We start from the raw sequence: 25,386 nt of genomic DNA, 5'->3' as shown, positions 1-25,386 counted from the left end.
CGTTTCTCAGGAGCCCCACCCTGGCCCTCCTTTGCACTGTCCTTCCCTCAGGACACACTGCTTCCCAGGGCTGCCTCTGGCCTTGCTCAGGTTTGAGCGCCATCTGCTCCCACCCAGATGGAGGCAGTGGGGAGGGCCAGCTCTCTCTTCCCATGGCTGCCCCGCCCCGCAACTCCCTCTTCTGTCTCTGTCTCTGTCTCTGACTCTATCTCTGTTTCTGTCTCTGTCACACACACACACACACACACACGCACACACACACGGCCCTGCACTTACAGTTGTCTCCAAGGGCAGCTGGGTGCTCAGGGCTACCTTCTGGGGAGCCCAGAAACCCCAACCCCCTCTTCTTCCGGTCTCCCAGGGGAATCTGTGGGCAGAATGTGAGAAAATGCCACAGATGGCCCAGCCGTGCATCCAGGAAAGCAGCGAGGTCTCTGGGGGACACAGTCTCACTTAGTGTCCCACTCAATTAAGCTGCCCACAACCACACGTGTGCAGAACCCTTCCTCCCCACAGGCCTTTCCCACACACCTCCTCCACACCCTGGTCAGACCCCCTCAGAAAGACCCCCATCCTCACATACGTTGGCAGAGAGCGGCAGGAGTGCCCACCCAGGGAGTCGGACTCATCTTTTCTGCTGTTTTTTACGTGCACTTGGTAGAAACTCTAGTCATAGATATACACACAATCTGTCACTTAAGAACTGGCCCACCCGAGCCTGTTGCAGCCCACATATGCCTGCATACGCTCAGCACGTATGAGCACACACATGCACACACGTCCTTGCCTGTGGCTCACCGGCTGGGATGGCAGTGTGCTCAAAGGAAGGAGGTGTGCGTGCATGTGCGCGCGCGCACACACACACACGTGCGCGTGCACACTGTTCTCACAGCGGCTGCAATAAGGGCTGCAGATGATTCTGGAGCTCTGCTCAGACCCAGAGCTTTAGGATGGGGACAAGGGTACTCCTCGCATGAGATACCCTTGGTCTGAAAGAAAGTGTGGGGCTCACCTGAAAGCAAATGCCAGTACGAGGGAGCTTTGTGGCCTTGGTGGTACAGTGAGAGATCCCTACCTGCATCCTCCCTTCTCTTTCCAGAACCAGGGCAGAACACATAGCTTTCCTACACCTGACACACATAAATGAACCACAGGACACCACACACACACACACACACACACACACACACACTTGCACATAAGAAACTCACAAGACAGCCTAAATGCAAAAAGAAAGGGACAAGCGATAACCACACTGTATGCCTCTAATGGGCACAGCACGTGCCAGGAGCATGAGCCACACCATGCCCGTTCACAGCCCTCTTTCTGCCACAGTCCCCAGAGGTACCCACAAAGCTCACCCCTCACAACCTGTCAGCACGGCATGTACACGGGGGAGAGGGCAGAACACACGCGCCACAGCCAACAGCAACCCAAAGCCAACCTAAAGCCAACGCAAAGCCAACCCTGCACATGTGGCTCAAGTCTGTGCGTGGCAAAGCAGCCCTGCCCCTCGTTTCGGGAAAGCCTCACCTCCCAAATGGTCTGCTCATCCTTTCAGCGGTGCAAATTGGGTGAACTCATTCCCAGATCCTCAGGGTTTTATTCTAAAGAAAAGAAAACCATAGGTTTCCCATTCTCTGATGAGCTCCCTGCCATTGCTAACCCTTTTCTGTGTGCGTGTGCGTGTGTGCATGTGTGTGTGTGTGTGTGCGTGTGTGTGTGTGTTCTCTAAGGACAGCTGCACAGAGCCACTTTCTCTGCCAAGCCTGAGCCAGGTGTAGTCCTGGGGATGACAGGAGCCCTGCAGGCTGAGAGCAGCTTAGGGGACACCGGAGGACTTGGTGTGCAGACATCCGCGCTTGCTCTGAGCCCCGAAGGTGAGGCAGCTTGCGCTCCAGCCTCCAGGACAGACTGGCTGTGAAACTGCACCTCTCCTCCCGGTTCCCCTTGCCTTTCTCTGAGGCACCCCCTCTGCTCGCGGGCCCGGCCTTACCTAGGTGAGACCTGGCCGTGGCCGACTGTGGGACTGGGCAGCCCTGGCAAGGCCTGCCCCACATTTCTCCAGAACCTGCCTTTGGTCTTAAACGGGCAGAAGTTTGGCTGGGATCGTGTGGCTGACGCAGAAGGGAGATTGCACAGTGAGCATTCTCGGCAAACGCCTTCTGTGTATTTGTTGATTTCTAAGGAGAATTTGGCCGTGGCCTTCGTGGGGCTCCTCGGCCACGCAGGTGTGAGTGATAGGGCTTCGGGCCCCTGGCCTAGGACCCTGTCCCTCCCTTCTCCAAACCAGCCGGTCTCACGTCTCTTGCTAGCATGATGTGGCTAAATTGCGTCTTTGTTCGGTGAAGCCTTATGACGGAGTGCTGTGTGAGTGTGCCAGTCTAGGAGACGTGTGTATGCTCACGTGTGTATCTGCGTGCATGTGTGTGTGTCAGTGCACTTCCATGCGTGTGTGTCTGTGAACTCTGCAGTGTTGGTATTAGCGGTATTTCTGAGAGGGTGTGTGCTTATGTGCATGAGTATGGCTCTGAATGTCCATATTTGAGCATGTTCCTACGTGTGTCTGAGTGTGTCTCTAGTTGTGAGTGTGTCTATATGTGTGTGTAGATGTGTCTCTGTATGAGGGTGTGTCAGTTATCTCTGACATGTCTACATGTGTGCACAAGTGTGTCTTTGTGCTCGGAGCCATAGAAGACAGTGTGGAAGCTTTAAGAAAACACTAGCCTGTAATGTCACCAGGCTTCAGTTTCCCGTCTGTAAAAGGAAGGCGACCAACGCAGGGGATGGTCTTTATTTACATCTGTAAAGGGAGCTGCAATCATGGAAATGAGGTGGGCTCAGAAACACTGACTAATGCGGGAGCAAATTCTGCCTCCATGTTTCCCTAGCACGGAACCTGGGTCAAGTTACTGCCCTCAGAGCTTCCGTTCCCTAGGCGTTCAAAGGGGCACACTGACATCTCTGTCGTAGTTTTGTCACGAGGATTGGATGAGATAGAATGAGCGAGAGCCCCGTGTATGTGTCATGGAGCGGGCGCTTGGTCAGGGCTCCCTTGCGTCCGTCCTTGAGCCCTGATGTCATCCTGCCGTCCTATTTCCAAGACAGCAAGACTGTCAGAGCTTCCTGTGGTCTGATGGGGGTGCTGGCACTTAACACATGACGATGACCCCAAAGGTTTTAACTTTTTCATCACATTTTCCCTCATCCCCACTCATTCCATCCACACAATGACCCTAAAAGGTGGGATGAGCAGGGGCCACCGCAGAGGAGGATGCTGAGCCTCTGAGCGAGGCAGCAGAGCGGGGCAGAGACGCGGGTGTCCAGCTCCTGGAGGCAGGGCATCCGTGGGGCGCCAGCCACCTCTGCAGCCGGCGGCGTCCACAGCACCAAACACTGCCTGCTTCCAGGGGCCCCTGCAAGGATGGAAGCCTCTCTTGAACTATCAGGCGATGATAGTTCAAATCAGAGGAGCCTGCCTATGACCCCCAGGTGCACGCAGACCATTCTCTGAAGAGATCCATGGAGTCAGCCCTTTGCACAGACATCGCAGGTCTGACTTCGTTAAGGGTGGCTGGTCATTCCCAGGGCCAGCTCTGATCTGCCTGCACGAAGCAGATTTCTCTTCCCCCCAAAAGTTGATGGAGTGGACACCCAAAGCCAGATTCCTTAGCCTCATCACCCACCTTACTTATGAGAGATTTGACTCTAAGTGATGTTTGCTGGTTTCTGAAATCAAGACCACCGTAGAGCAGTGTGGCCTGGCTCCCAGGAGATTATGGGAGAAGATGGTCTCATGCTACTGAGCGGGCCCAGCCTCTCAAGGCGATGTCTCAGAAGGGGGTACACTCCATTTCACGTTTAACTTTGGGCAGGTTTGTGGGGAAAGAGCCCCAAACAAATCATCTCTTAAATTAGGCTTGCCTTTTGGCCAGGGGCTGCCCAGGAGGCCAAGCCTCGGGAACCTGCCTAGCTGCTCTGCAGCCAGGACTCTGTCCCCTCTGGTTGGCCTCTGCCCCCTTCCTGGGCTTGCCAGCACCGGGTCTGAGCCTAAGTTGCTCTGCTGTATCCTGGCAGGATTTGACCAGATTGTAATTTTCCTTCATGATCGCTTTTCCATTTTTCTTTATAAAAAAGGTATCAACTATACCTGGTGGCAATAGGGATAAAAAGTGGTAATATAAAAGAAAGCACTTTACAGATTAAAATACTATATAAATGGAAGGCATAGAGTAATATAAATGAAATATATAATTTAGCATCTATGATACAGTACGTAATATGCATGGTTTGACTTTAAATGCCCAAAACACCTTAGTGCCTAGGTTACATACGTAACGTGCAACATACGACTTAATTTGGCATATAATGTGTTTTATAGTATGTCCTGTGAGCCATAGGATTACATAATATCTTACGACATGTCATATTGCTAGCACAGAGGCAAGTAGGATCAAAATCAGTTGACATTAGGCTATTTTGGCATTCGAAACACCAGCCCCAGATTTGTGATTTTAACCGCTGGAGCTGGGAGGAAGAAAATGAAAAATAGGAAGGAGGAAGAAATCTCCATGGACCAGCAATGGGGCCCACTGGGCAGGGGGGTCCCTGGCAAGGCAGAAACTCCAGGAATAGGTCTGGGGAAAGGGAGAAGCAGGGAGAGGGCCCTCTCGGGAGGAGGTGGGAGAGTCTCGCTTGGCGGTGATTGTTCCCACTATTTATGAAGCCAGGTGAGGAGCTATAGGGCTTGCGGTGGCCCTGTGTCTGCTGATTAGCTGGAGATTATATTGATGATGTAATAAAAATTCACTTTGTCTATTAAGTTTCACCAGAACAATCAGGAGAGATTAGATAAAAATCAGAGGAAATGAATAACAGAAGGGAGGAGGAAAGCCAGGAGCCTCACTCCCTGCCATGGTCCCCGTCTGTCTCCCTTTTTCCTGCCTCCAGTGGGGCCTGAATGAAGATGCCTTCACCCCAGCACCCAGGCAAAACTGGCTAGAAACGTCCCCAAGCTGGGCCGCTGTCGGGGAGAGCCTCGCACTCAGACATGACGCTGGTTTAAGTTTACCGACCATGTTTAATATTTGATTAGACCTTTGGCAAGGCAGCCTCCTGCCGGGGGATAGCAGGGTGATGAGCCCTTCAGCTGCCTGGGTCCCCCTGGCACTGCGGCATGGGAGGAGGAATCCTGCGTCCCTGGCGATGCAGCTTTAGGCCAGGCAGACCCGAGTAGCCAGGGGCCTCCCAGCCTCACAGTGACTCCCTCTAGCCTGGCCTAGGCCCAGATCCCCCCATTGGAGATGTTTCTTATGGTTACAGCCCAGGCTCTAAAAGATCCCTGTACGAGGCACGTGTCACCAGAGATGGTAACACATTAATGTCCATTAGCCGCCAGGGACACATCTGCCCAGTTTGATTTGTCAGATCAGCAGGGGGCAGGACTTTGAGAGGATAGGAAAAGGAGGTCACTCGGGGATGGGGGCCATTGTCCCAGGAAGGTGGGGAGGCCTGGGAGCGTTGGGGCTTGGGGTACGTGGCCTGGGGGTCCCTGGGGGTCTCTGGAAGGAGCCTCCCACACCCTGCCAGAAGCGGAGTTGTCCAGCTACTCCAGCTCCGTGACAGAGTCCAGTTCTGCCCACCCTCTGAGACCCCCCTGGGGTCAGGAAGATGCCAGGGGTCAAGCTCTGTGGAAGGCCTAAAGAGGAGAGTTTGCCTCCCCTAGAAAGTCGGCTACAAGACTGTTTGGGGCCCCAAAGGTCACCTCATTATTCCTGCTCCTCTGGGCTGGCTTCCTCTCCCAGTGATGGAGAGGCAACCTAATTGTTCCCCTGCAGTAAATGGGCTGCCCAGGAACCCTCGCATCCTTGCCCACACAGGGAGCAGTTCTTCCTGGGATGTCCCAAGATGCCTCTAACTGCAACACCATTGTCATCCCAGGAAACACTGTTCCTTGGCTTCATCCCCACTGCCTGGCTGCCCCCAGCCGTGGGCACAGGGGAAGGGTGGAGGGCATGGGAAGATTTTAACCTCCAGAATCTCATAGTTTATCCTGGGACATTCAGCTGAGTGAGCCTATGGGGATAATCTGGATGCCTGCCTTGGTGGCGGGGAAACTGGCCACAGGTTTAACTATTCCACGAGTTAAGTTCTTGGCCCAAGTGGGCTGCAGCTGGGGCAGCTGAAGGGCACTGCAGCCCCACAGCAAGTGAGGCCAGCCCTTGCAGGTCCTGTGTGTGTCGCTAACTTCCTGGGACAGAACTGTAGCCTCTTCATCTAGTCCTGACCCCCACCACTCCTCCCTCAGCCAGACTCGTACTGGGTACCGATTTATTCCAAGTGAGAAAGTCTTTTGTCCACTAGCCTGAGAAGGAGACTTCACTGCAGTGGGGCAGAACCAAAATGTAATGACGAGACGAAACAAAGCGATGGGGCCCGTCAGCAATTCAGCCTCCCTGCTCTGTGTCGTTCCTGTGCGCCAGCCTTGGCTTCTGCCACCCCTCACTACGTGGGTGCTCAGGGCCAAGCTCCCCTGGGCAGGAAGGCTGTACTCCTATCTGATTACTTCTTTCCCCATACAGGGCCTAGGCACTAGGTACTTTTATATTTGTGGGTTTGCTGCTCTCTGCCCCATCCAGTTATTTGGTGGTGGTGAGGGTGGGTTCCCACCCTTCAAGAAGAGGGCTCGACTTCCAGAGCCCCTGAGTTGCAGGTGAATCTGTGTCTCCTTGAGGGAGGCCTGCATCTGCAGTATGGGACCCAGGGCTTCCCAGTGGGGGTGTGGCATGTCTCCCCCACCAGACTGGAATGCCTTACATGTGCTCTACTTTACAGAAGCCTGCCTCTGCCTCATGGAGGGCTATTTGGGGGTGTTGCAAAGGCCCACTGCAGTTGGGTCAATGATGCCCCTGCTCTTGGCCCAGCAGGCTCCTCCTCTTGCCTCCGCTGGCCTCGGGGACCCTGTCCTCCCTGCTATGTGGCTACTACTGGGGGACACACTTTTAAGCATCGGCTCAGCTGAGACAGTTCAGAACATTCAGAGTTAATGAATGCTTTGCAGAGGAACTTGAGAAACTAGGGAGAAATAAACTAGGGCCTTAGGGACAGTGTGAGGGGCAGACAGGGGTTTCAGACCAAAGGGAGCAGGAGTCTGGCTGCCCCCTGGCTCCAGCTCGTTGGGTGTGGCCTGGGGCCCTGCTCCTGCACGCTCCCCTCCCCTCTCTGCTGTCATTGCAACCACATCTGCCAAGCGGCCATGCATTGAAGCCTAAGGGCATGCTCTCCCTGCATGGAGACACTGCCTTGTAATTCGTGCTACCCTCCTCTCTCTAGGGACACACTCAGCTGCCCTGTCCCGGGCCTCACCCTTTCCTCCTCATTCCAGTGGATTTTCAAACTTGCTCAACACAATGGCAACAGAATTGACTCTAAAATAAAACTGACTCTAAAATAAACAGTTTAGGGGTGCCGGGTGGCTCGGTCGGTTAAGCGTCCAACACGTGATTTTGGCTCAGGTCATGATCTCATGGGTCCTGAGATCGAGCCCTGCCTCGGGCTCTGCGCTTGACAGGGAGTCTGCCTAAGATTCTCTCCCTCTGCCCCTCCCCCCTCTAAAATAAATAAATAAATCTTTAAAAAATAAAATAAACCTAACAGTTTACTTACTGAAATAATTACGATGAGCATAAAGAAGGTCTTATCTTTCAACAAAAAAACTTTTAAACATGGGGACAAAAATGAAGCACGGACATAAGTCAGTACCTCTGTGCTGTTCTCCCTCACTTTCACGACCGACGTGACTGGCGTCCCTGCCTCTGTTGGACCTGGGTGGCCCGTGGGCCCTTAACCCCTACGTGATCGCTCCTCCGCCCGAATCTGTTTCATAAGGCACAGGGTTGAGTGTGCACGCTTGTGTGTGTGTGTGTGTGTGTGTGTGTGTGTGTGTGTGTCCTGTGGGGGGCTTTTGCAAAAGTTGAGGGATATAGCAATTTCAATTTAGACTCGTTACAGGTCCTAAGCATGGAAAAGATTCTGGTGCCCAACATACGGAATTAAGAATAAAACCCATGTTAAACTGTAACTAATTATTCATTTTGGAAATGCAACAAAACTCACATACCCATTGAAACTACAATACTTTCTGGATTTTTGGATTCTCCTTTCTTTTTTTGTGTGGCTCTGTTTTGCGGCTCCCCCCGCTGGGGCCCAGTGAGGGGTCTGGCCCAGGGTCCTGTGCCTCCCCTTCGAGCAGGGGGCTCCCATGCATAAGAGGAGTGCCCCCCCATCCCGGGAGGTGGAAGGAAGGACAGGGGCAAGGGAGAGGTCTGCTCTGCAGCTCCTCCAGGGCAGCCTGACTGCGACAGGACAGCCTTCCTTGTCAGGGGCCCCGCGCTTGAGAGCAGGAAGTTCCCCCTCTCACCGTCAGATGGCAGGCGACCGCTGGTGGAGAGGGGAGCATTTCCGCATGCACAGTAGGTAGGGGAAGGGTCGAGAGGAGGGGCCTGGCTTCTGGGCTCTTGGCTGTTCTCCTAGAGTTTCTTAGATCCAGGTCTTGGGTCCAGGAGGGGGATGCGGCACTGTGGACGAGAACGACCTTGGCGCCGGGACCTATCCTCTCCACAGGCCCTCTGTGGCTGTGCCTAGTCCTGCTGGTTTGGGAGCAAGTCCAGGAGCTGTTCTGGGTGGTCTGGGGGCTGAGCCTCTGCTAGGAAGGCTGGGCCACTAGCACTGGGGAGGGAGCAGAGAGTCTGGCCAAGGCGCTTGGTCGGAGGGCTGGGTGTAAGCACGTGGGCAGAACTCTGAGTGTGTCTGGAGCTAGGGGAGGGGAGGCAGGTCAGAGGAAGGTAGATGCGGCCTGTTGGCTGAGGCCCAAATGTTCCCTATGGCAAGGGGCGCATCCAGCCCTCAGAAGTTCCATCTCCCATTCCAGCCACAGGCACCACTTGTCACCCTCCTTTACAGTCGCAGCTCTCTCCCTTGCACTTTCAAGGTCCATCTCCAATAGTGCGTCACCAGCTATGGGACCTGGCCTCTAAGGCAGGCTCCCTTCCGGCTGCCTCCGCAGAGAGGAGGAATGATCCAAAGGCTAGTGGGCTTTCCCTGCCAGCCCTGTTTCCTTTCTTCCTCACTGAGGAGCCCCAAGCCACTGGGATCCTCTCCTTTCCTTCCCTCCCTTCCAGATACTGCCCAGGGCTGCCAAGGACAGTCAGAAACATCCTGAGTTGCAACTCTGGCAGGCAAGGGAGTGAGGGGTCAGGGGCATGCCAGAAGGGAATTCCAAGGCCAGGATACAATCCTACTCACTGTGACAGGAGGTGAGCCTCAGCGAGCAATGGCTTTCCAAAGTCCAGAATATTCCTGACTCCACCAGACTCTAAGCCCTTGGCTCTGGTCCCAAGAACCCAGTCATGGTGAGTGATTTGATTGGGTGCCTTTCTTTCTGGGACCTCTAAGTTGAGGAGTACACACGGGCATCTCCCGGGGCCAGTATCCCACCACATAACTGGGAATATTACCTCATGACAGCCCTTTGGAGATGGGCCTCTTCACACAGTGGTGCAAGGATGCTCTCTGTGCCTCATCCGGTGAGACAAAGCCAAGCCAAGTATTGATTTGACAGGAAGATATGGATATGTTGGGTGGATAATGGTTAGGGGATCCTATTTCTTTCTTTTCCTGTCCAGAGAACACCTCTCCTCTGTCTCACCCTTCTGGAAAGCAGAGGCCGGATGAGGGAGAGTGTTCTCATCGGTCACCCAGGGACGCCTCCATTCCCCCTGGGCTCCTTCCAGGAGTTCAAGACCATGAAACCTCTGGGAATAAGGTCCCCCTCTTCCACCATGGCAAACACTACCAACATCTTCGCCTCTCCGTATATTCTTAGAAGCAGTCAATATGATTAATTTTACATGGGTATAATTTCCTGCTGCTGCCGTGGAGCCCTCCCAGCCTCACCCATCAGCAGCGACATGATACAGTTTCTGGTTATATTGGTCAACCAAGATATTGATATTATTAATAATGGATATCTATACGCTGACCTTTGTCCGCACAACTGAATCACTCTGGGCTGGCTGTCACATTTCTTTAAGAGCTATTGATAAGCCCATTACTGGAAGGGCATGAACAATCTTAGGTGTGTGCTTTTCACTCACCTTCAAGCATCTCCTGTGAGAATCTACCCTTGTTAGATGAGTTGCTGTGGGTACGGCAGTGCGTGCAAGACAAAGTCTGCATGCAGGAGCTCATGTGGGGAGCGTATGTATGTGTGCGTGCACATGTATATGTGAGCGTGCACGTGGATGTGCATATGCACGTGTGTGTGTGAGTCTGTCTTGAATACTGGCCCTTTTAGAGCTGATCAAATAGTCAATTAGAGCATTATAAGGAGGTAGCAGAATCAGAGAGTTCCTACAAATACACTGTGATGTAGTGTTTGATCTTTGGATGCCTCTTGTCTCCTAGGACTTGTGCAGGAGGCTTGGCTTTATAAGGATATTATTAGGTTGATGCCTCGTTCTCTCAATGTACCTGCCAGGCAAGAGGCAACGCTCGCTGGCAGCAGGCTGGCCACAGCCAGCCACAGGGAGGTGTGCTGAAGGCCATGCTGCAGGCTTGACTTTGGGGGCATGATGCTTCCAGCCTCAGTCTCTTTATCTGTGCAATGGCAACAACGGATGGGGCTCCACTTTCTTAAGGGCAGAGAGAGGAATTTGACTCAGCTCGGCTTCTCCACCTTCTACGTCTGAAACTCCTGATCAGAGGACTGCTTCACACACTTGGTTATTTATCGCACGCCAGGGGTGTGGCCCATTACCTATTAGAAGGGTTCTGTGGTAGAATGCACGCTTTGTGTGGTCATGTGTGTCAGGATGGGCACACAGAGCTCACCGCGGCATCTCTCTGTGGTTGCTGTTACTCCTGCCTGCAGGGACAGTGGTGTCAGGGACAGTGCCTCTATCAAGTCAGGCAACACGGATCTCTTCCTGTTTAGACCCAGACATGATCACTTGTCAGGGGAGCCCCTTACTTGCCCCTGTAAAGGGAAGCCGGCTAGCTAGAGAAATCTTTTGGATCCTCAGACATAGTGTATGAATAAACCAGACATGGATTAATTAGGTGTGACTGCATCATTAAATTAGAATAATGAACAAACAGCCACGTATGGCATTCAAATTTGCCTAGAACGACTCCAAGGGTTGCTTTCAAGTAAGTCACCTGTCAGTTTGTAGGTTTTGGGGACTCTGGAGAGTGAGGTTCCCGTCCTGTCCTGAGAAGTGAATTCTTTAGGCACCACCTACCCCAGGCAAGGATAATCCTTCACCAGGCACCCGGACTCCACAACCGAATCCAAACAATGGCTTGGTTCGATACAGCATCATCTATGCACGCTTCAGTTGCGAGCATTTCTCAGAGTGAAATATGACAGGAGCACAGGTGCCCAAGAGACAGGAGGGAGAAGTTAAGAGGTGTGAGCAGCGGATGTGAAATGCATCGATCCCATAATATTTATGTGGATGTGCACGCTGTTGCTTGTGCACGTGCACACGCACACACACACACACATACCTTTTGCATTTCTGTGAATTCTTTTTTCCTCTACTGACACTCCCCATTTCAGCCAGAAAGACTCAAAGGTGAATCTAGTCTCAGTTGTGTCATTTTAGAAATAGCTGCAGAATGGCAGCCACTGCCCTCTGCAGACAACACCCCTCGAAATCCCTGTCCCAGGACAGGGAGGCTGTGCAGCAGGAACCATTTATCTTTAACAAAGAGGAAGAAGCTCACAGCTAAGAGGGAAGGAAAATGGGAAAGAAACTCACTTGCCTCACTGGAGAGCCGGGGGATAGCCTAATGCACGGGGGGCTTTGTTAGTAAGATCTGTTAAGTATCTAGAAACCTTTGATCTGGAGCCGCTTTTAACAAAGGTGATAATTAATTAAAGCAGAGTGTATTGCAATAAAGTAACATTGTGGTCAGTGTATGCGCTGTCCAGAGCCGGCCTTCGGAAGTCTCTGTCAATTAAACTGTTGTTGGAGGCCAGCTCATTATCAATTTTTTTTCCTGAGCTTTGATCAATATTTTTGGCTGTTCTGTCCTCACAGAACCAGAACTACGTCTGTCTCCATGAGGGCACCCATTTATTTACATCTTGCAGATGGTCACGTAGGATTTGTTCCTGAGCTGAGCTGCTGGGAATCGCTCTGTTTGAGAGCCTCAGTCAGCTCGCGCTGGGGGGAGATACAAGGGAGGATAAGAGAAACCAAATATGGAGCAAGTAGAAGGGGAGAAGGCCTGTGAGCATATGGTCCTGAAAACATCCCCTTCTACTTCCAAAGGGACTTGGAAAGGAGGACAGTGACCCTGGGGCTGCCCACCTGGCTTCCTAGTTGGTTCCTGCCGGCAAGGCTGAGGCTCAGGCTTTACACCCATCCAGTGGCCACCGGATGTGGAGACAAGGAAGCCCTCAGGGCAAGCACAACTCTGGAAATTCTTCTGTCATCATTTCTACCCTTATCATTGTCTTTTTGTCCTGGCATTTCTAACTGCACCCTACCTACGTTGTCAAGTGGAACATGGATCTTTCTTTTTAGGCCCCACCTTGCGATTTCTGAGGGTGTCTTAATGGCAATGAGGAGAAGGAAAAGGGGGGAGATGAAGGCTGATGATAAAAGGGTTACAACGAAGTTGGGGGTTCTGTTCCCCTGCCCTAGGCTATTTGGTTAAGATTAGATGCTTTTTGTGATTCTTGAAGAATCTGTGAATTTAAAAAGGCGAAGGTAGAGGGGATGAATGTGCTTCTGTTGTGAAGAGACCAAAAGGAGGGCATTCTGGTCCCTGCCACCCCCTCCTTGCATTGAGGGAAAACACAGCACTCTGCTTGGAGGGGCTAGCTTGACTGACTTGGTCAAGTCGTGTGTGTGTGTGTGTGTGTGTGTGTGTGTGTGTGTGTGTGTGTGTGTTTGTGTGTGTGTGTGTTAAACACCACAAGAGGGCTGGGATGCCAAGGGGCAACGGGTGGGGTAGGAAATGCAGTGGGTGGAGGGAATTATCTCTGCAGAGAGCCGGGTTCTGTGGCTGGCCACTCAGCTCCCAGATGGAAGGTCATTTCTGAAATGAGTCCATAGGTGAGTTGAAGCAGGAAAGCATCTGAAGGGTGATGAGTGGGGGGAGATGGAACCCTTTTTTAAGCCTGGACTTTTGGGTGGAGATATCAGGCAGATACACAAGAGCACACCTGCACACTGGAACTTAGATCATTGACAAATCCAAGCTATGGGTTCTGAGGTGGAGCACGGACGTAATCACAAGGACAGCGTCAGCCTCGTCAAATTCTCCCCTTTTCCATGAACCATCTCCCTGCTCATGCATACTGCCTCACAAGCTGGAACTACCCCTGACATCATTCCAGTGCCATTTGCATTTATCATCTCTTTCCTGGACACACAAACACACATACAAACAGAAGTTCACACACACATGCTCACACCAACACCCACACAGGCTGCAACATCTCCCCTCCCCCAACCCTCCAGGACCCGCAGACACACACAGATTTTCACACTCTCTAGCGCTTCTCTCTGCATGTCACGTGGGATTTCCCTTCCAAGTTCAGAAACACTGCGTTTCAGCTGCTGTCAACCAGCACTCCCAGCTTCCGACTGGCATTTGGGCCCTACAACTTTCAGTTTCCCTTTTGCTCTGCCTGTGATTTGGGGCTTCATTTTCGGTTATATTTCCCTCTCTTCTACGGCCTGCCCACTCCAAATCCCCTTTGAAGAGATCTTTCCTGGGTCAGTTTGGAAACAGACCACCTTCTGATGATGTGTGAGCTCTGTAATGTTTCCCCCAAAACCATCTGAGGTGAGCGAGACCAGCTGTTTTCTCAGTGAAGGATGTGGTGTCTTGGGTTTCTTCTCAGGCATCACTTAGAAGCCCCTCTTCCATCCTGGTCTATGAATTATAATAACGTGGATGATCATACTAATAACAGTGAGAGTGATGGCCACGCTCAGGTCCCTGGAGTGTGGTGTGGTCACTGGGCATCAAAAGTGCCCCTGGAAACCAGCTCTTTGCTGGTTCTGCTGGAAACCAGTACTCTGACAACTTTATAATATGCCTGTGTTATGGGGCACATATCTACGGCATACATTTTTATAATTGCGTTCCCTTGTTTTGTTTTTTTTCCAAGCTGTGACTCTACTTAAGAAAAGGTTTTCTTTTTGTTTTATTTTGTTTTGTGTTTGAGAAGCCACAAACATCCAGCCAACTGGAGCAGGTGGAGAGAGTGAAAGTATGCCAAGGGGGTTCTTTCAACCCAATCTAGAATTCCCATTAAAGCTGAGGGGGGAAAAGAGTGTTAACATCTCCCCGTCGAATTGCAGTGAAATCTAGGCCAGCCCTGGTTCCCATATGTGTGGGATGCGCTTAGTCATGCTTGCACATGGGTGCATAGACGGCACATGTGCATATTAATTTATCTGTGTGTTGATTCCGAGGGAGTCTCTTTAAAAGATAAATGAATATTGTACAAGCAGCAAATAACCACCAGTCTCTTCAATAAATCAATTATTTCCCAATAATTTTTTTCTTTGCTTCTACATAGGATACTTACAAACATCTGGGGTTTGGAGGTTTTCTACGGGGGCTGTGGCTTTGGTTTACATTAGTTTTGTAATGTTCACTATTGCTTATTTTCCTTAGTGAAATTTGTATTTTTTTAAATGTTATTCTTACCTCATTTTTCATAACTCTTTCTCACAAGGTAAATCTTTCTTTTTAAAAACTGTAGGTGTGTGCCCAGCCATTCTACCAGTGTCTTTCCCTGGACAGACTGAATTTTTATTTTTCAAAGTAAATTTTTTTTTGAAAGTTCCTTAATTGAGCTGATACCCATGCTGATATTTCCAGCTTCACTGTCTCTTAGACTCATTTGAAAACACAAATCAGATAGAGCCTCACTGGCTTTAATTCACCTATCTAAGGGAAAAAAAACAAAACAAAACAAGGAGCCCTCTCGGCTAAAGTCAAGCGGTGGAAACTCGATGTTCTGAGAATTGCTACATCTTAAATGAAAATATGAGACACACTTTTATGAAGATGGTCAAGAATCACCAAAACAACCATAACACTTGCATTTCCCTTTCTCCCAGCTGCACCCCAAACCAAGGGGCTTCGGGCACTTCTTACTCAGGTACCATTGAAATGAGAGGTTGTATATTTGGTGATGAGTATATTTTAAAATGATACACTCTCCGGAGTTCAACCCATAGAAGGTTCAATTACTCTGTCCCCACCTTCCCTCTGGATGTAGTGTGGAAGTATAAGGGGCTGAAGTCCCTGCAGCTGTGGATCCTGGGTTGGGAGCACTCTGGGGCTGCCAGTAGACTCTATTTTCCTCCATGCAGTGGGGGAAAATCTCAATGCAGAGTGGTTACCCAGGCACAGATCTGTTCTGACTGGTTAACAAGAGGGACTGTGATATGGGCTTGGCTGTTTAGATTAAAATGCATCGCAGGCTCCGGGAACAAGCACACATCAGTAGTAAAGGCTGTTTAAACCTTTGGGGACAGCCCTATGTTTAGATTACATTAATTCATAAATATTATACTAAATACCACTTAAATTGGACTTAAATGACTTCAAAGATAATGCATTATAATATGGCTATCCAGAGAGCACTAGTCTTTATGTCTCCCAGTAACTCAGTCTTTGCTGCCTCCTATCCTGCTAGACAAGACCAAAGTTATGAATGGATTGCTGGCTTGTTCATGTGTGATCCACCGACTGTGTATGTGTGTGTGTTAGCAGGCATGGGTATGCGTGTGTATGTATTTTCAGTCACTGCTTCTGTTTGTTCTCCAGGAAATAAAAAAAAGAAAAGAGAAATAAATGTAAAGTGAGAGAAGGAAAGAATTAGACTAGTGGGTGACCTCTTCCTTTCCCCAAGGGGAAAAAATTCTATAGGAAGGGGCAAAATTGGTCCTCAGCTCACTTCTGCTGCTACCCAGGGAGTTTGCCTCTCTCCTCTCTAATCAATAGTACAATGTCTTTCTCTTTGGAGCCTGGAAAAAACAATCTTTCTCAAAGTGCTTCTAATGGGGGGAGAAAAGAAGACTCTGAGTTAGCCTGGGAGTTTGCATTAAACTGGGTTTTCTTCTTTGGGTGTTATTTCTTTGAATTATAATTCTGGGCTTTTTTTCTTCTTTTCTTTCTCTGCCTAGCACCCAGATCTCCCCCACCCCCGCCCAAGTGCTTTCTGGTCTCCAGGGGTGAATTTACCTTTACAGTAATTACCCCAGTCCACAACTGCTATTTGCTGCCTCCCCAGCCCAACAGCCTTTCTCTGCTATGGCTGGGTTTGCTCCACAACACCCACCCACTCCCTCCTCCACGGACTCCCAATTTGACTGGAGTAATTGCCTTTTAAGGTTCACTCTACGCATGGCAGGTATTCCATTAACCCTTAGAACTCCTTCCTTCTTTAGTTACCTGAAATGGCAGGTGGCCAACAAATGCATATCCACCTGAAATCTCATGCATTTAATTTAATTTTTAATCATTTTTCTCTTCTTTTCTCTTCTCTTTCTTTCTTTCTCCCCCCCCTTTCTTCTTTTTTTTTTTTCTTGCCAATAACATGCAGATGCCATCCACACTGGAGGCCAGTATCCTGTCATGTTTCTCAATTTTATCCCAGTATGATTCATTAGAAGTTAGAAATTCAAAAAGGGGAGAGAAAGAGCCACAAACATGCCCTGAAACCAGGCTTAACAAAGGCATGTTTCTATCCCTAGCTTCATGTTGTCAATTTAGAGTTGGGGAAAATCTAGAAGTCAAATGCAACCTTCATTCTCCAAGCCTCATCATGCTTTTTGACTTAACAGTAATTAATCACCAATGGCAAGCGAGTAATTTTTTAAGGTGGCCGGAGGCTTATTTTATCAGGATTAGCTAACAAATCAGGCTGTATTTCTGAAAGAGGAGTTCAAACTCTTCTAGGACTGAATAAACCAGACCTTAGAGACTGTCTCATTTATTCAGCTCTCCTGGAGCTTCCAGGCACTATTCGAGACGTTGTGGCCCAACCTTGCCTGTAAAAATCCAGGGGATAGAGAGGTAGGAAGTTTCATAGGGAAAAATCTATGTGCTCAGGCTCTGAAGGGTGAGCTGCGACAATGAGACACCCAGCATGCCGGAGCCAACGGGCCTGCCTGCCACTGACTGAGCCAGTTTAGAGGAAGAATTATTTAGAAAATGAAGTTTTGCTTGTTCTAGGAATCCTGGCCAGATATGTGTATTATATATATGATACATTTTAAATAACTATAACATAACCTTCTCTAGCTTCCAGACGCAAATGATGATAATTCTACTTCTTTGCTATAATACAAGGGAGCCCAAATAACATCAAAAACATAGTGATGATCTCAGCAAGGGATTGTGAGAAGAAACCAAGGAATATTGTTAAAGTTTATCTTCATTTGAAATAAAGAAGTAAATAAAGTGCTCCAGACCCGGATCTCTTGAGAAGCTCAGCTCTCCACAACTGTCTTTTGCCTCTGGGGGGTTCTGATTTTTTTTTTAACTTTAAAAGCTTAAATCACCACAAGAACTGATCACCAAGATGGGCAAAGGATTTCCCTATTTATGCTTTTTAAATTTTCATTATTACTATTTTTAAATCTGGGGACATATGAGAATGACACAGGTTTGATACAAACCTTGATTAGCTTCTAGGGAGCTTGATTGGAAAAGGAAAAACTACAAAGATACGGTTGACTTGAGAAGAAGGGGGGAAAAGGAAACAAATGTTATTTCAAAGACTGCCTCCCCATTTCACCTTTCCAGTCTCTCTTCTGATCAGACAGACATTTTCTCCATATTGGAGAAAGGTTGGTTTGTCTCTCCATAACAGCCCCCACCCTCACCCCACCCCAGCAAACCCAGTATATTTCCATTCTGCTGTGTTTCTGTGCTACTCAACATGCCATTAACTTTAAGATTTACTCCTCAGCAGGCAAGCTGCAAGATGCTAACGCCAATAAAAACTGCTCTCTGGGACTCCAACTATGAAGAGTTTGGAGCTCTGCTTAGTATTCCGATGAAGGGAGGGCTGGAGGAGGGAGGGAGGTTGTGATAGTGAAAACCACTGCTGCTTAGAGAGCCAGACAGCTCTGCGCTCTGCACCTAATGTGCCGGAGGATCAGCTCTGTTCATAGCCCATTTGTGGCCAAGGATGAGGCTGCTCTCTGTGTGTGGGTGGGTGTGCGTGTGTGTGTGTGTGTTTTCATCTTTAAAACCACCAGCTCTAACACAGCATCTTCAGTGGCTCTCCACACTACTGTTTATTAAAAACGGAATGTCCATACACATCCCTTACAACTTCCTTAGCCCGGTGCTCCTTCCCTGCCTGACGATCAATCTCTCTCAGAAAGCATTTAACTTGCCCACACAGCTCCAGCCCAGATTAATCCCCACTGCACATCCTATACATTACTGTTAGGGAGCGGAGCACTGGGCTAATTTCGTCACCCACCAGCCACCCACACACGTTCTACAACTGAACACGTTTGGAGATCTGCCTTAAAGATAATAAAACAAGGAAAAAACAGGCAGGCTGCAGACAATTCTCATGACCACTTTCCTAAAAAGTTGCTGGCTTTTAATTCTTTGATTATTCTGTCTCCCCCTCCCCCAAGCACTCACTAGCAATGATTGCTTCGAAGGAGAGCAATAATGTACTATAAACCTCTCTGCATGGTGAGTTTGGGATAATTTAGGCTACACCCTTCAAAATGCATTTCTTGCACACACAGATTTTTTCCCCCAAAGCTCCGCTTTCCTGAGAAGGGGATCATTCAGGCTTCCCCGACCCCCCACTCCACCCAGGGGATGGCTGGTTCCTTGCTAAATCTTGCCTTAGGTTTTGTCCCTCCTTCCTTCAAACATCAAACACCCCCTCCCCCACCACTCACACCACAACCGGATTATTGAGGCACATAGCTCGACAGGGAGAGTTTACTGTTAAATTGATAGCAAAATAAAAATATCTCTCTGAATTTGTCACCTCTCTTCTTTTTAGACGGCTGCGCTCCTGCTACTCTGGCCCGGAGCGGAGAAGGAGGTGACCATCTCCTCTTAATATTTTCAGCACCACGGCGATGGACAGCACCCTAGGTCCCCGGCCCGCTGAGCGCCCGCCAGTCTGCTCAGCGTCCCGGGCTTGGCCGGTGCAGCTGTTCCCGTCCCAATCTTTCAAGTCGCTGCACCCAAAAATCCAAGCCCCGTTTCCCCTCGATCCTCTCTCTCTTTCTCTCCATATTCTGCTTCCGCTGCTCTCCCCACCGCACCGCTTCTATCAGCTCCTCGCCCAAAAGCCAGCCTTGCCCCAGCGAACAGCTCCCCACGCACCCCAGTCCTGGTCTCTGCTGCCCGAGCGCCTCCCTCCTCGGCGTCCGCCCGAGGCTCCCTCTCGCGCCGTCTCCCGCTCGTCCGTCGCCGGCCGGCCGGCCCGCCCGCTCCTTTTCCCCGGCAAAGTTGGGAGGGAAAGGTGCACTCACCTTTGTGCATGCCTGTGAACCTGTCCTTCAGAACCGTAAGCTCGTAGATCTTGCCGAACTCCTCGAAGAGGGGCTTGAGGTCCTTCTCATCCAGGTTGCGGGGGATCTGCCCAATGAACAGCTTGATGGCATCGTGGTCCTTCATGGGAATGGTCGACGGGTTCCCCGGGCTGTGGCTTAATCCGTTCATGTGCCCGGCGCTGCCAGGGCTGCTGCCGAGCCCGTTGGTACTGAGGCTCGCGTTGTCAGCCTGTCCGTTTGCTAACGTGGCCATCTTTATATACATAGAGAAAATCTTCTTTCCTTTTATTCTTTCTCGCTCGCACTCTCTCGCTCTTCTCCCTCGCAAGCTCGCTCGCGCTCACACACGCACACGCATACACACACTCGGGTTCTCTCCCCCTCGGTTTCTCTACACCTCGCTCTCCTCTCGCTCTCTGCTCTCTCTCTTTCTCCTCTCTTCTCTCGCTCGCTCGCGCTCGCGCTCTCTCTCTCCTCTCCCCGCTCTCTCTCTCCCTCCCTCTCTCCTCTCTCTCTCCCTCTCTCTTTCTCTCTCTCTTTTTCGGCCTGATCTGATTTTTTTCTTTTTTTTCCTCTCCTTTCCTTTTTTTTTTAATTTTTCTTTTCCTTCCTTTCTTTTCTTCTCTTTCTTTCTTTTCTTTTCTTTCTTTCTTTTCTTTCTTTTTTTTCTTTTTTTTCTTTTTTTTACATTGAACAGACAGGATCTCTGTCCTTTCCGTTTAAACAGGCTGGACCGGTTCAAGTTCCCAGTCAGACCAGGGGTGGGGGCGGCGAGTGAGCGCGCGCGGAGGAGGGGGGCAAGGGGCCCGGAGAGGGCGAGACGGGGGGGGGGCTCCCGCGCGGCGGCGGGCGGCGGCCTGGAGCAGGACGGCGTGGGGCGGCGCCGGCCCCGCCGCGCCTCCCCCGTCGGCGGCCCCGGCGAGCAGCGGTGGTACAGTCCGAGACAGCCCCCGGCTATAAATAGCGCCAGGCGCATGGCTCTTCGGGAGGCGCTGAGATTCCGGGCCCGGCGGCCGCAGGGAGCGGGTCCCCGTTAGGAACGGGGCTGCTGGCCTCCTCTTTGCCTTTTGGGGGTTCTTTTTGTAATAACAGCAGGTGCAACTTTTTGTATTTTTAAAACATTGATTTTCATTTTCGTGTGGGTATGTGGGGGGGGGGGCATTATCCACCGAGCTGCGCTCTATTAGGGCGCCAGGCGGGCGAAGCAAAGGCAGGGATGGCGGGCGGGGCGGCGGCGAAGGCGGCGGCGGAGGTGGAATGGGCGCTTTTTTTCTCCCATCTGGTTCCCTTTATTTATTTACTTAGACTAGAAAAAGCGAGTCGGCTTGGAGGGAGTCCGCCCAGCGATCCGAGTGCGCATTGATCAGTGTCGAGAGAAAAAAAGCTACATAAATATATATTATGTGGATAAATCTATAGACAAGAGCTCTCTCGCGCGCGCTCTCTTTCTCTCCGTGTCTCTCTGCTTTTTTCCTCCTCGAATTCCCAACCTGCCAGAGCAGCCCCAAATCTTCGCCTTACCGCACGGCATCTACCGCCACCCGAGCCACCTGGGAGGTCGGGACTGGGGAGCAGTTGGGCCTGGCTAGGGGCACGGGGGGTAGAGATTCGGGGTCCGACCCTTGTCCCAGCCCGCCTGGAAGGTTGGAGATGGGTGTTTCCGTCCCGGACGGCCTCCCCCGCCCCGAAGCGCAGCGGCTGGTCCGGCCGGCGGCTGGCGGGAGGAAGGTAGGAGCCGGGCGCCTCGGCCCGCTCGCCCGCCGGGGAAGGAGGCAGGCTCTGGGTGTCGTGCCGGGTCGGTGAGCCAGCGCGAGGGACCGGCTTAATTTTGCCCTCGTCTGCTTTACTGGTTCAAATTGAATTTTTTTTCTTAATCCACCATCAAAGAAATAAAGCCCCCGAATCGCTATCCGGGCTGCGACCGGACCCAGACTCGCACGGTGTGCGCTGCCCCCGCGGGTTTCGTTGGCAGCGCCTCCCTCTCTAGAAGTGCGAGGCTGGGAGTCGCGTCTGCGGGCTGGAGCCGAGGGTCCGGCCGCCCAGCCCGACTTTGCCGGGTTCCCCACCAGGCCCTCCGGGGCCAGAACCTCCGCTGCGCGGGAGAGGGAGTGGCCGGCGCGGGAGCCGGGTCCAAGCAGCCCCGCCTCTGGGGGCGAATGCTGGTGGTGAACTTGGGTTGGGAGAGCAGATTTTCATTTTAATGATATTTACCTGCCCCTCATCCTCTCCCACATTTGCTTTTCCAGGGCAGCCTCTTCTCCACGGCTTCAGAAGCCGGGCAAATTAAAATAACGCGCCCGCTCCCCCGCGAGTTGCGGGGGCAGAGCTGCTGGCCTGACCCTGGCCGGACACCCACCGGCCCCTTCGGGTGTTCTGGGTCTCTCTTTTCTTGCCCTCGGATTACATGACGTTATTAGACAGTATGTTTAAAATTTTATTTAAAGAAATGAGACCCCATCCGCCTGAAAACCGAGACCAAGCCCGTTTGGTACAACCACAACGAGGAGCTCTCCAGCGCCAGGAGGAGGCCCGAGGAGGCCCCGAGGTTCGAGGTTCGCAGCCCCAGGCCCCGAGCCCACCTGGGACACCTCTCCCTGAGGATCCAGGGCGAGTGACTAAACAGCAAGTACAATTCTGAGAACTGTGGAACTTCATCCTTTCATTTTAAGATTCTCCTGTCTTTTCTTGATGGAATCGTGTGTAAGTATAGTTGATTCATAACTCGGTTCTGGGCTTACATTATCCAGTGTTATATGATGGCCTAAGAATCGCACACGTTGATGGACTCGAACAGAAACTCACACATAGAGCCTCTCTGCAGGGTAGCGGTGTGCTTGGTGTGCCTGTGAAGTGCTGTCATGGGGTGGCATGGCCCTGGTAGGCACACCGAGGGTTTGAGCTGGTGGCTTGGAGGTGCGTGTATATGTCTGATCAGGACTGGGGGCACTTGTGTGGATGTGTACATAGACCCCGTTTGTATCCACACTCTGCCTGTGTGTGTGAGTGTGTGTACCCACTAGGCTGAGACCTCCTCCTCTCCTTTCCCTCAGGACACATCAGCAGAGGCCAATATCTTTGTCCAAAATATCTCCTCTAACATCATCTTGTGGTGCTGGAGCTTACCTCCCAGGATCTCACAATGGAGTGGGATCTATTTTCTGCCATAACAGGGGAGTGTAGGAGAGTAATGCCTACTTGAGGTCTCTCTTTCTCCCCCTGCCCCCCACGTCCTTAAAGCCAAGCTAGGTCTGGGGGCAGAGAAGGGAGTGAGCTGGGGTCAGGGACTGGGAAAGGAGGGGCCTGCACAGGGGAGGGCAGCTGTGGTTTATCTACCACTTCTTCCTGCCACCACCCTAGCCCCGCCCAGGTCCAAGTAAATTATTCACAGGTGTTTCATTATTCATATTATTATTAATAATAATAGCCAATACATAAATAAAAGCAGTCCCTGGGCAGGAGTGAGTGGGAGAGTGGAGTTGTTAATGGAAGGGGGCATCTGGTTCTTTCTGATGCCTTCGAGAACAAATGCCGGACACCAGCCATAAGGTGCAGCATCAGCTCCCTCCTCCCTCCGACTGCACCTCTGTCCCCTGCACCACAGCCCTCTCCCTGTGTCTCTCCAGTGGACCCAAAGCTGTGGAGAGCTCCTTCTTCCCTAGGGAAGGTACCTCACCCTCCCCTCCCTCCCACCTGAGGATGGCTTATTTTGGATTTGGACTGTCTTCCCTTATGGGGGTAACACATGCCTCAGGGCTCAGCTCTCTAGCCTGTGTGTGGTGAAATGCCTCACCAGTCCCCACTTTGCTGGGGCCGAAGCAACCAGGACACCAGGCCCCATATAACTGAGCTACCCTGTGTAAACAGCAGCAGAAGCAGCTTCTGCCAAGGCATTGATCTCTTAAAGGCGCAGAGCTTGGATCTCTTAGGCTCCCACTGCTTTGGCACAGCAGAGTATTGGGGATAAAATAACACAGACAGGTGTCTCAAACTAATGTAATAAAGGAGCAGGAGCCTAGAGATAATAATAAGGAACATGGTTAGGTTGCCTCGTTGGTATCCTTGCCCTTGATATTCTAGAAAGATTTGAGCTATTTTTTTTTTAACCTTAGATCATCAAAGAGAAATGTAACTAGGGAAAGATGGGGGCAAAGTATTACTCACTGTGACATTTAAACAGATTTAAAACTTTTTCTTCAAGTGCCACTTCATGGCCACAATGATTCTATCCACTGAAAGGGGGAAGGCTGGCAAATGGAAGTGGGAGCTGGGAACAATCACTTCTCATTTTCTCTCCGTGTTTAGGGTTTACATTTTTGTTGCTGATTCATCTGTGGGGTTGTCAGGAAGCCCTGTGTGGTGGGGATCTTGGCTCAGATGGTGTAGTTTTGCAGGCCTTACCATCGTCTCCTGCTCCTCACTTCCCTCTGCTCCCCTCCCCAGGGAGGAGAAAGCCCTCTTTGTGTTCAGCTTCCCTTCCCTGGAGCCACCATCACTCTCCTCCCCTCTGGCACCCACCAAACCCATTCTGCAGCCCTGGCCACGGCCCCATGCCCCGAGGCCGGCTTTGGCTGTCCTGCCTCTGCATCTTCTCTCTCCATCTAGATTGTGAACCGGTGGAGGGCAGGAAGCTGTAATCTAGCCCCTCCTCCTCCTCCTCTGCAGGCAATCTCGGCAGGCAGGAGCGCACAGTAGGTGCTCAGGATGGAGTTTCTAGACTTATGGTTGATCTGACTTTGGGGTGGGGGGCGATGCTGTATTCATTCATCGGGGCCCTAATGATGGGGAGCTGCAGGGCCCCAGGCAGACACTCTCCCAGGAGTTCAGAGCCCAGGATGAGAACACACACAGCAGTGTAGCCTCCCAAGTTCCCACAGCTGGGCTCGGAGGCATCACCACGCAGTCATTCTTGCATTCAGCCATCACTTGCAGCCTTCCAGGCTCCCACTGGAAGCAGCAGAGAAAGGGCAGGCCCGGGCAGAACCCACTGTCTAGTTAGAGAGACCAAAGTCATTCCAAAAGAAAAGCCCCAGAACAGCAAATGGCAACAGATGGTTAGTCTTCCAGGCCTGAGGAGTTTCACATGCAAAAAACAGAGAACAAGAGTTGTGTGGGATAATCTGTGATGGGGGCAGCAGCCTTGAGGAAGGAAGGGCCCTTGTGAAGGTAGGGGCAGAAGGTGGTAGGTGGTGGGAGAGCTGGGTGATGGCCTGAGGGCTAGGAGGGCAAGAAACAGCTGGTTCTCGAAGACTATGTTGAGAACAAGCTGAAAACCGAGCTGCTGTGGTCTGTCTGCCTGAGGCTCCCCAAACAGAGACCAGACCACCAATGAAGTGACTTTGTGGAGTGATCGCTCTGCCCAGACCTGCAGAGGGCAGTGAGGGGAGGCTGGAGACAGGGAGACTCACTTTCCCTCTGTAGGGAGCTCCTGCCTGGTATGGACAAAGAGGTTGACTCCAAGAGGAGCAAACACACAGGGCATGAGCCCACTGAGGGGCAGAGTGAAAGGTGCTGGTGATGTGCGCCGTGGGATCCTGGAGAAGCGGGAGCTTGTGTAGGCAGTGGCACCCTGGGAAGACTCTCTGGTGGAGAAGAACCCTGATCTGGCCCTGCAGGAACTCAGGGTCAGCTTAGGGAGGGAGGAGGGAGGTTGAGGAATGGGTGGAGTTGCCAGGTCTGGTGTGTGCAATAATGGGTCTCTAGTGATGGTGAAAAGGTAGAAGCTTCTAGAGGGGCCTCCTATGTGGGCAAGACGTGGCTTCAAAAGCAGCCTCAGAAGTCTGTTTCTGGTCTTCTCCAGAAGTTTAGG

At 51.3% G+C, this 25,386-nt stretch overlaps 1 protein-coding gene across 3 annotated transcripts in view; it reads right to left on the bottom strand.

Annotated features, from left to right (window-relative positions):
- Positions 1-20,230, bottom strand: part of CELF4 (CUGBP Elav-like family member 4) — a 292,693-nt gene extending 272,463 nt beyond the window's left edge. For all 3 annotated transcript variants that reach the window (XM_087869859.1, XM_087869858.1, XM_087869861.1), the window contains exon 1: positions 19,560-20,230. In XM_087869859.1, coding sequence (XP_087725985.1) covers positions 19,560-19,845 — 286 coding nt within the window. In that variant the 5' untranslated portion in view covers positions 19,846-20,230. The remainder of the gene's footprint in view (positions 1-19,559) is intronic.
- Between the last annotated feature and the right edge of the window lie 5,156 nt (positions 20,231-25,386).

This window comes from Ursus americanus, chromosome 19 (genome assembly GCF_024610735.1).
Source record: "Ursus americanus isolate L20-20 chromosome 19, mUrsAme1.1.p, whole genome shotgun sequence".
NCBI classification, from domain to species: Eukaryota; Metazoa; Chordata; class Mammalia; order Carnivora; family Ursidae; genus Ursus; species Ursus americanus.
Note: the sequence above shows the minus strand (reverse complement) of the source record. Positions and strands in the feature narration are given on the sequence as shown.